This window comes from Microchirus variegatus (genome assembly GCF_963457635.1).
Source record: "Microchirus variegatus genome assembly, chromosome: 2".
NCBI classification, from domain to species: Eukaryota; Metazoa; Chordata; class Actinopteri; order Pleuronectiformes; family Soleidae; genus Microchirus; species Microchirus variegatus.
In genome coordinates this window covers 35,341,556-35,352,132 of record NC_139803.1, presented here as the reverse complement: position 1 = coordinate 35,352,132, position 10,577 = coordinate 35,341,556, and the positions used below count along the sequence as shown (strand labels likewise).

General features: G+C 44.3%; 1 protein-coding gene across 1 annotated transcript; it reads left to right on the top strand.

Annotated features, from left to right (window-relative positions):
• Nucleotides 1-3,792: 3,792 nt before the first annotated feature.
• entpd5a (ectonucleoside triphosphate diphosphohydrolase 5a) lies at nucleotides 3,793-10,577 on the top strand (the record flags this gene model as incomplete). The annotated part of the gene is made up of 13 exons (XM_083906920.1): nucleotides 3,793-4,303; nucleotides 5,377-5,456; nucleotides 5,731-5,874; nucleotides 6,252-6,327; nucleotides 6,733-6,768; nucleotides 7,180-7,268; nucleotides 7,349-7,428; nucleotides 7,519-7,580; nucleotides 7,684-7,785; nucleotides 8,433-8,576; nucleotides 8,677-8,733; nucleotides 10,235-10,350; nucleotides 10,452-10,577. 13 exons carry the CDS (start codon nucleotides 3,793-3,795, stop codon nucleotides 10,536-10,538), a joined length of 1,584 nt encoding a protein of 527 aa, XP_083763046.1. The 3' UTR covers nucleotides 10,539-10,577.

Sequence of the window (10,577 nt, the reverse complement as noted above, 5' to 3'; positions counted from 1 at the left end):
GGTGATCTCTTTTAAATTGTTTGTGCACATGCACATCTGATATTTAAATGCAATCAACCCAAAAGCCTTTTCTGGACGCAAAAGCGTGTGGGTTACATAAAACTCACCCAGAATCATAGGAGGGCTCGCTCTCATTTGGCAACCGAGAGCTGGTTAGAGGTTTGGGTTTTGTCAAACACAGGGGTAGAGATTGTGAGTGGACGAGGACAGGTTCCAACCTAGACTCCAGGACATGAGCAGAATCAATTTTAATGTCAATTACGGGAAAATCAACAATATGACAAAACATGAATCAGAAAAAAGGAAACAATTCATGAGGTTCGGAGTGTTTGGCATTTTAGCACTCGCTTTGCTTTTTTGCTTTTTGCAATTCTGTGTTTCAATCAGTCCACACATCACCGTGTTAGATCATGACATGCAGCGGATTGTCTGTTCTGCTCAACAACCTCTGGACTGACACAGAATGGCTGTATTTGTCACTTGTCTTGTAATTGCAGCTTTGTCATGTTGGGCTTCTATCTAACAGGATCTGTTTGCACATGATGTCCTCCCACATGATGACACGAGATACGCTTGGCTCCCCGCGGCAGCATTGTCCATGCTGTCCTGAAAAGAACTGTGTGTTACTCGCTTGCCATCCCTGCAGCTGTTTTCTGCTGTAGTTATGGGAAAACCGCTGGGATCAACGCGCGTTGGCTTACATCTTCGAAGAAGCTCGTCCAACAGAAACAATGTAAAGTTAGCCCAGGTCGTAATTCAAGCGCAAAACCACGGGGTTCTCGCCATCATCTTGTTTCTGCTTTCTGAGGGAGTCGGAGAGAGTGTCCTATTGCAGATTATTCATCGAACAAACGAGGAGATGTAGCAAAAGTGTTGGGTGTAGCTACTGTAAACTGACGCATATAGGGGCGCTCTCTGCTCTGGCATCATGAACAGAGTTTGAAGACTAAATTTAAAGGTAATTACTATGACAGTGAGAAGAGAAAACTGAAATAACCCCTAGCTTTTCAAAGCTGTCATTATCACTGGAATTGTAATGACAAGGTTTAGGCCTCTTCAATGGACTTTTTGGGGTAGGACACCCACAAACATGGCATTCCTGAGGGTAACATTGCAGCATATTAATGATATATTGCGCAGCGTAGATTACAAAGCTGGGGTCCTTTCTCATGCTTTACGGTTTCAGTTAACTTGAAACAAAATACCAAACCTTGTACCGAAACTAGCTCTTGTTTTAAACATAATGCTTGTAATGTGCTGTGTCATGTTGTAGAGAGACAGTTTACATGCAGCGACATCCGAAACACGCTCTGGGGAACATACAGAGCGTGACTCAGACTAAACAAATCGACTGAAGGACGAATATTATTCGTCCTTCAGTCGATTTGTTTAGTCTGGTCGTCATTACTCTAGGCTGAATATTCCAAATAAATATTTCTTTAAATCTTTTAAATTCATGCCTTTGCACTTGGAAGACCCTATTGCATCACATCACCAATGGCGAAATAAAGTGGGCGTTGTAGTTTCCACCTAAAACATGATTCATGCGCCAAATACCTCGTGGTGGCTTTTGCAGTTGCCTAAACACAGAAGCCTGAAAATCCATTTTAATTGCAACATTAACCACAAAAGGTGTCTGAACACCAACAATGAGAAAATGGCTAAAAACTGATTGTTGCCAAAATCTGACGTCTTTTATAACCGATATATTGGATTTCCCTTTGAAACATTATTCAACGTGCGTCCCATGACATCCATGGGCAGTGAGAGGTCCTGCACATGTATGCTTTGATAGGGGCGAAAGACCATTCTGGTGAGCCACAGGATTGAAAAAAGTAGCCACAGTATTTAGAAAAAAGGAAGGAGGAAAGAAAGTCCAATATTTTTAGTCCAAATTACAGTGTTGGAACAGTACTTTGCACTGTCGAGTGTCCTGGGAGTGGAGTGGCATGATGGGTGAATGCTGGTGCCAAGCCCCACCCTCCCCACATTGTCCTCTCTGTGGACTTCCTGCACTCTGTCGTGCCCATCTGCAGGACCTCTGCCCTGTCCTTACCCTTGTCATGACAGCTCGGTTTCAGCCTCAGTCGCCTGCAAGCAGCACAGGGCGAAGCGGTCGTCGTGGGTTGGGATGGGGTCAGTTCACCATGTGCCTGCCGCTTCACACCGCTGTCATCTCTCTGTTGATGAAAAAGTGGGTGAAAAATATCACAGACTGGTACAAATCCTCTTGCAAACATCATGGTTGTCCTTTGTGAGCCTCCACTGCTGCTGCTGCTGCATCCTGCAGTCAAAGCCACTCACACAGGAAAACATTAAGCGATACACTGGCTGCATCATGGCTTATGATGTCGTGCTATTCACCCCAGAGAAACCGGCCACTCATGCTTTTCATGCATTCTCTCGTGAAACGTGCCTCGCTGACCAACTATTTTTTCCCTTGGAAAGCCTGTGGTTAACACAGGGATGAGTGGGAGTGAGATGATTGCAAACATTCTTCTCTTTCATGCCAGCTGGAGTGCAGGTCACATTTGCATTTTTACGGCTGTCGAAACTGCTGCCGTGGATTTAATGTGGTGATTATTGGAGGATCGTGCGGAGAGGAGGTTGTGTAATTGTTCATTCTTACCTCCTTCACTCCAGCACACTCCATCCTGGGACCTCCTCAGATACAGGTCACCCCCCCCCCCTCGTATATTGAAGTCTTCTTCAATATACGATCAGGGCCAAGGAGGACAATCTTATTGTATGTTTATATTGTATAAAGGGGTAAATAAGACAGTTTAAGGATTGTTCTCATTGTGCTGTGATTGTTTTGTGTGTCTAATCGTATCATTATAATTAACTGCATTCATGTCTTTGTTATTATCTTGTGTCCTTTGTGTGACATTGCCAGTGAAGCAGGAACGACAAATAAGGCACAAGGAAAAATTGTCTAACAATGAAATGATTTAATCTCTCTCCATCTCTCTGTTATCAGGAATTATATTGGTGTCATTTACCATCCCTAACTTGACGAGACTGAAAACACCTTGTCCTTCACTTCTATATTGGGTCAGTTGATACTGATTTCATGTCTCTTCTTCAATAATATAAAGAAGAGACATGGAACAACTCAAATGCACTTGTGGCAAAAAAAAAACTGTATTCGTTCATGTTAAAAACTCTATAAATGTGCTATAATTTTTTGCTAAGTAGACAACAAGACTTCTAATTTAAGTGGAGCCCAGGAATCCTGAGTCAAGTTGCGACAAGTCAAGTTAAATACACCCATAAAAAACTATTTTAAAAGGGATTTCTTTTGAATTTCTCCCCTGCGAGCTGTTCATAACCACTCATTTTGACTTCTCCATAAACCCCATATACTCCTCTCTGTCCTGACGGGGTTATTTGGCTCCAGAATAACCAGTAAAGATGAGTCGGGGAAAAAAAAAACGCAGCCTAAAATAATTCTCCTCCTCCTCCTCCTCTTGGAAAGAAAGAAAGAAGTTGGTAGTGTAGTCAGGTAGTCTCCAGCTCAGCTCCCAGCAGGAGGAGGGGGAGTTGAGTTGGGATGGACCTCCACAGGATTGGTGGAAGGCTGTGGATGGTGTGGCACCATGCCAAGCCCTTATGTCTTTATATAGTGTTAAGAGATGACCGGACAGTCCTGAGTGTGCACTCTGCCTCTCTCCATCTCCTCTGCTCTCTCCTCTTTCCTTCCAGCATCCACCAGGGCTTCTCCTCCGCCTCCTCTTCCTTCTTCTCCTCCTCTTCACTCCATCTGTCTCCTCTCCAGCCCGGCTGAAAACCATGTCCACGCCGCGCCTGCTCCTCACTTTATCCCTGTGGCTTCTGGCCGGAAGCCTCATCCCAGCTGCGGAGGCGACCTATTACAGGCACCACCGCTACGTGCCACACTTCTACCGCTACCGGGAGCACCACGGCAACGGCCACGGCAACGGCAACGGCAACGGCCACGGCAACGCCAACGGCCACGGCAACGCCAACACGGAGAACCTCCTCCCGGAGATCTCCAACCGGGTGCCCGCAGCCGCGGCGCAGCCCCGCGCTCCCGCCTACCCGCACGTGCCCGAGGTCTTCCACCCGGCACCTGATGTCCTCCACCCATTACCAGAGGCGTTCCACCCGGTGCCAGAGGTGGTGCACCCTGCGCCCGAGCCCTACCACCCACCTGTGGAGGTTTACCGGCCGGTGCCCGAAGCCTCCACCCCTGTGAGTCGGGTTTTCTACGGGGTCATGTTTGACGCAGGCAGCACCGGCACCAGGATCCACATCTATAAGTTCATCCAGAAAGACCCCGGTGAGTGCATCATTCCTCCTCTCATCCTCCTCCTCCTCTCTCTAAACCAGAAGTGTAACTCTCTTCTCCTCTCAGTCTTGTTCACGCCGCGAGAACTGTATTTATATGACCATAGAAGAAGAGCGCATTAGCGTCACATTAGCATATAAAATGAAACACAAAAGAGGACGCGCAGCGCCGACATAAGACACAGACGCTTAAAGTTCGACAAATACCAGTGAAAGAGGTTTAAAGTTTGATAAATACATGTGAAAAGAGGTTTAAAGTCCGTTATAGTTCTTGGAAAGTGTCTTGAAAGTCCATTAATCGTCTGCTTTAATCTTCAGACTGAACCAATAAATGAATAAAGTGCGACTCACCTTGCGTTGTATACAGTCCTTCTAATTACACCGTAGTAGTGCAACAACTGGGAAAACATTGGTTCCGGGCATGAAATAAACAGCATTCCCAATTAACTAATTACATTTCAACTATTACAGGAGATTTTTAACACATCAATTTTAGATTTACATCAAATGAATTACTTATTCATTGACTTATCTAAATGATGATGTGACTTTTATTTTTTTTATGCGACACTTACTTGTAGTAAGAGAACGGATTTTTGCACATGCTGCAGCTGCTGAGTCCCAACTCATTCTGCCTGCAAGATTCAAATACCATTAGTCATCATGCACTACTACATTTTTTTTGAAAAACGCAAAACCAGTGTGCAAATCAAAATGAAATGATAGCAAGTGCTAAAAAGAAAAAAAAAAAAATTTGTCATAAAATTAAATATAAGTGGATGTTTTATTTAAGGCAAGACAGTAGTAAATGTTGGAGGGTTTACACGTCACTGTGTGGTGTAAGGAAGGACAGACATGTACTGACATGGAAGTAAAAAGTGGATATTTATTTTGACTCAGTTGTGCTGGGAGAAGCAGACTTCTAAATTTGAACTGTGGTGCAGGTAAATTGTGTCTATAATGTCATGAAAAGTAAAAGAAAAGAAACTCTATACTTAGAAACATATTTTCTTATAATATTGTTTTTAAATGAATGTTCTTTCTGTATATCTTTTTGTTTTTTAGTTGAGCTGCCGGTTCTGGACAATGAAATGTACCATGCAGTGAAACCTGGTCTCTCTGCTTATAAGGATAACCCTGAAGAGGTACGTGTCTATGCCTACAATTTTTTTCGGTAAAAAACAATGTCTGTGGGGTACAACCTTGTTATTATTATTATTATTATTCATTGTCATATGAGGGAGTTGCTCACTGTTTGTGAAACACCGGGCTCTTTGGTGGGTTGGGTTCATGTGATGTAAACACAGTGTAATTACAAACACCGCTCCTGCCGACGGTGTCACTCCTGCCAACTCCTGTCTGCTCAATCACCAAAATTAACTTCTGCTCTCCGTTAATCTCACTCTCTGTCCTCTGCAGGGCGGCAACACTGTCCGCCAGCTGCTGAAGATCGCCAAGAAGACGATTCCGGAGGAAGACTGGAGCAGGACGCCCGTGGTGCTGAAGGCCACAGCGGGTCTGCGTCTGCTCCCCGAGGAGAAGGCCAGCTCTCTTCTGAAGGAGGTGAGGAAACGTTTTTGCCTCTGCCCTCAGACAGTTTGGCACAGACACCACCCGTCCCGCCGAGGAGCGGGATGAGAAACCACTAAGTGCTTACAAGCGTCTCTGAAAAAAAAGAAGAAATTGCAGCAAGTCTGCCCTTTTGGTACTATCATGTTGCAAAAAAAAAAACAGCTGTTGTGTGGGGTTATGTGGAGTAACCATATTTGTCATTTCAACTATTAAATCCAGGCTACTGTTCCAGCCATGCCTGTGGTTGAGTTATCTGTCACTCTAATGCAGAACAGGCGCTGTTTGTCTCCCACAGTCTGGGTGCACAGACGGTGCAGCACAGTATTTGACTGCACTTCTAATGAAACAACAATGCATGTGCTCCACAGGTACAAGAGGTATTCGAGGAGTCTCCTTTCTATGTGCCGCACGACAGCGTTTCCATCATGAACGGGATGAACGAAGGTGGGTTATCTTAAGTTAACACTTAAAAAAAAACATGTCGATGATATTAAGACAAAATAAATACACCCAAAAGTCGAGTGTGATCCTTTACATGACTCATTAAGGCAACCTCACAGTGTTGTGTATCATCATATTCTTTGTGGCATCTATTGTCCTCGCTTTACGAGTGCAGCAACACCAACATCTGGGACAGTTGTAATTATCTGGGCTGTTCTGCGTCACGACATGTTGATAGACTCAGTGTTGTGACTTCATAATGAAGTGGGAGAATGACTAAAAAAAAAAAAAGAGTCACCTCTCGTGTATCAGTGTGAACGCCTGCGTGGTGAACCTCAGTGGAGGTTGTTGTAATCACTTCTCAGGTCTAATTCTGACATTGTCATCCTGTGTGTGTGCTGTTTTCAGGAGTCCTCGCCTGGGTCACGGTGAACTTCCTCACAGGTAAGACATTGCTTGTGTTTTTGCTATGCTGGTGTTTGTGGTCGGGAGGCTCATAGCTGAGGCTGCAGTGTACACAGAGCTCCACTGGTGAAAGACTCTTGTCTCCTGTCTGGGGGGTGGGGGGGGGGGGGGGAGGGATGGGGTGATGAGCTTGAATCACTGGCCTCACTCAGGTTACAAAAACATGCAGTATTTCCACACACACAGCTACGATAGCAACTGATTTATTTTAAACAACAGCCTTGAGCTTCAAACCAATGAAGTATTTTTCCTTCTTGGTGGCCACAGGCACGGTGTGTCGGACTGAATTACAACCTAAAACTGGAGATAAAAAACACAGCTGTGTTTTGTGTTTGTGTTTTTGCTGATTTTCCAGTGGGATTAGTCTAACACTGTGCTTACTTCCTGCAGGTCACTTGTACTCCAGCACGAGGAGGACAGTAGGGATCCTGGATTTGGGCGGAGGATCTACACAAATCACATTCCTTCCCAAGTCAAAGGTGAATTTAAATTAGACAAATATGTAAAAAAAAAAAAAAGAGAAAAGAACGCAATTTAATATTTGTTGTCTATCCAACAGAAAACTATTGACTCTGCACCCAATAGTTACATTGCCAAATTCAACCTGTACAACAATACATACCAGCTCTACACACACAGGTGAGAAATCCACTTCTCTATATTCTCTAGATTAAAATACACTCATCTACCTAAAACCTTAATTAAAACAATATCCCTTTGTCACCGTAGTTACCTTGGAAATGGACTGTACGCAGCTCGACTGGCAACTCTTGGAGCACTCGGAGCCGATGGTAGAGTTTCTAGTGCCTTCTCTCACCTCTCACTCTTTCATACATGTAGTCACTGGACGGTGGAAAAAAAACACACTTTTTTCCCTTTGTTTTGCTATGCCAGGTCTAGACTGGAAAGTCTTCAGAAGTTCGTGCCTCCCGAAAAAGTTCAGTGAAGATGTGAGCTTCGGAGGAACCACCTACAAAGTTAGCGGGATTCCAGACGGTAAGATAAAAGCACTCTGAGGTTTTGATTGCCTTCCCAGTGCCTTGGACTCAGCAGTGCGTGCATTCCTCTCCTAAACTCTGGTACACAATAGCGTACAGTATAATACATTCTCCCATGAGAACATTTAGCCGCTGAAGTTTCTGTACCCTTGGCGCCAAATGCATGTTTTGTCATCTGCTCTCTCTCTGTTGCTCCCTCTTGAACAATTATATTGTAGTCAACCTTGTATTTAAACGAAAAGAAAACTGTCAGTTAAGTTCACAAATAAGGCAGTCACTCCCATACCACAGTCAAGTAGCCAAAAGATGCTGGGCCTGAGTTGTGTATGTGTGTGTGTGTGTGTGTGTGTGTGTGTGTGTAACGAGCGGCTTGATCTGGACCGCTCACAATTATGTGGTAAAAATAGACAGCCCAACAGGGCCGCGCTAACCGTCACTCTTGTCAGCACATGGTTTCCCTGGCACAACTCTACCAACCATACCCATGGTGCTGTGTGACACTTGTCCTTCTGGGGCTTCCCTGCTGTATTATTCTGGTGAACCCCCCCCGAGTTTAAACCCGTGGCTGACCTCGAGGCGACTCATTCCAGAGCTGCATTCCATACCGCGTTTAATTCTTCAATTGTCTTCCCTGTCCTTCTTCAGGCTACGCGGGCTACAAGCTGTGCTACTACGAGGTGATGAAGGTAATTAAAGGCAAAGTGCACCAGCCGTACGAGGTGAAGGGCAGCAGCATCTTCTACGCCTTCTCCTACTACTTCGACAGAGCCGTGGAGTCCGGCCTCATCGGTGAGTGACCAAGCGGCCATCTTTTTTTGTGCCACGCTAATTATCATCTATTGCACAAAATTGGAATTCAAATTGCATGTTTTTGTCTTATCCTGCACAGACCCCACTCGAGGAGGTGCAATTGAAGTTAGGGATTTCAAGAAGAGAGCCAAAGAAGGTAATAGTTATTTTCTCTACGGGGAAGGATCCTGCTTAGGATATCTTAACAGTTCCAACAAAACTTCATGCAAAACAGTCACTTGCGAACATTTGGTATCGTGGTGCCAAACTTGCACAGCTGGTGCCTTCAAAGCTGAATTTATTACAACAGTAAAATGTAACCGATCATTTGTGAAAATGTGTCATGGACATGGATAAATAAAAGAAATTGTAGTTTATTATGGGATAAATATATGTTGACATCACTATAAAAAAAATTAAAAAAACGTTTCTGCGCGTTTAACCATGAAACGCCACGCTCTGCAGCTCACTTCAAAGTGAAAACCAGATTTATAGCAAGTAGAGTAAAGAATGAGCTTGGTGTGTTATATAAGGCTGTTTGTGTTGTGAGAACATGGTCACATGGTCTGGCTGAGGCTGAGCTGGCACCTGAGCTGCAGATGTCTGTCTCTCTGTCTCTGTCTGTCTGGCCCAGGCAGGAGGGCACCTGACAAACACACACATTCTCGCACAGACATAATAACCCCTTTCCCTAAACTGAATTCTAACCCTAACCCTAAAAAGTAGGACTTAAACCTCCTTAAAAGGCCCTTTAAAGTTGTGAGGACCACACTTAATGTCCTCACACACTTGTTTTTACATGTTTGTGAGGACACATCACTGATTTAATGCATTCCCTAGTCCCTAGTTACCCTAACCTTAACCATCACAACTAAGCGCCTCACCTTAAAACCAGGTCTTAACCCTGAAAAAGCCCCTTTTTAAGTTGTGGGGCCCAGACAAAAATGTCCCCACAAGGTCAAAATGTCCTAACAAATACATGAATACAAGTACTCACACACACATAGACATAACACATCCCGTAGCCACTTACCCCAACCTTATCCATCACAATTAAGTACCTAACCTTAGCCCTAACCATAACCCAAACCCAATGCTAAACCCTAAAACCAGGTCTTAACCCCCCCCAACCCCACCAAAAAAGCCCTTAACAGATGTAAGGATCATCCAAAATGTCCTCACTTTGCCAAAAATGTCCTCACTTTATACCATATTTCTCACAAAGCACCACAAAGCAACAGATACAAGAACGCACACACACACACACACACAGTGTACTACTGTTTACCACCACAACCTATCCTTGTGCTGACCCTCAGCCATTCTCCTCACACCTCCCTGTTTATGCAGCCAAACAAAACCGTTTAAATCTTTTAAAGGGCCAGTTCACCCAAAAAATATACCTTCTTTTATTTCTTCTTTTTAAAAAATAAACTAATTAGCAGAGATAGAGGTGTTGTTTGACCATCTAAAATGTATGTGTCTCATTCTCGCAACAGCAGAGACAGTTGGGATTGGGAAAAAGAAAAGAAAATGGACACAAAATTGACGTCAAAGTCACTTCCTTCCAAGAAAATAAAAGCCCTAAACTGTTTGCTGTGCTTCTGTCGCATTTTATGAGAAAAAAATGAAAAATAAATGTGTTTGTGTGTTTGCAGTGTGCAACAAAATGACCAAATACCGTGCGATCAGCCCTTTCCTTTGCATGGACATGACATACATCACTTGTCTGCTGAAGGAGGGCTTCGGCTTCAAGGAAAACACTGTGCTGCAGGTGAGACACTCGAGAGCTGTAATAGAAAGAAAAGCAAAATAAATGCACTTTTTTTTTGTGGTTATAATGAACCCCCCCTCTCTCCTCCCACTCTTTAACAGCTCGCCAAGAAGGTGAACAACGTAGAGACGAGCTGGGCCCTGGGGGCAACGTTTGACTACTTCAGAAACCTCAACATCCACCACTGAGGAGGACGGCTCGCTCTCGCTGAAGCCGGCACTGAGAGG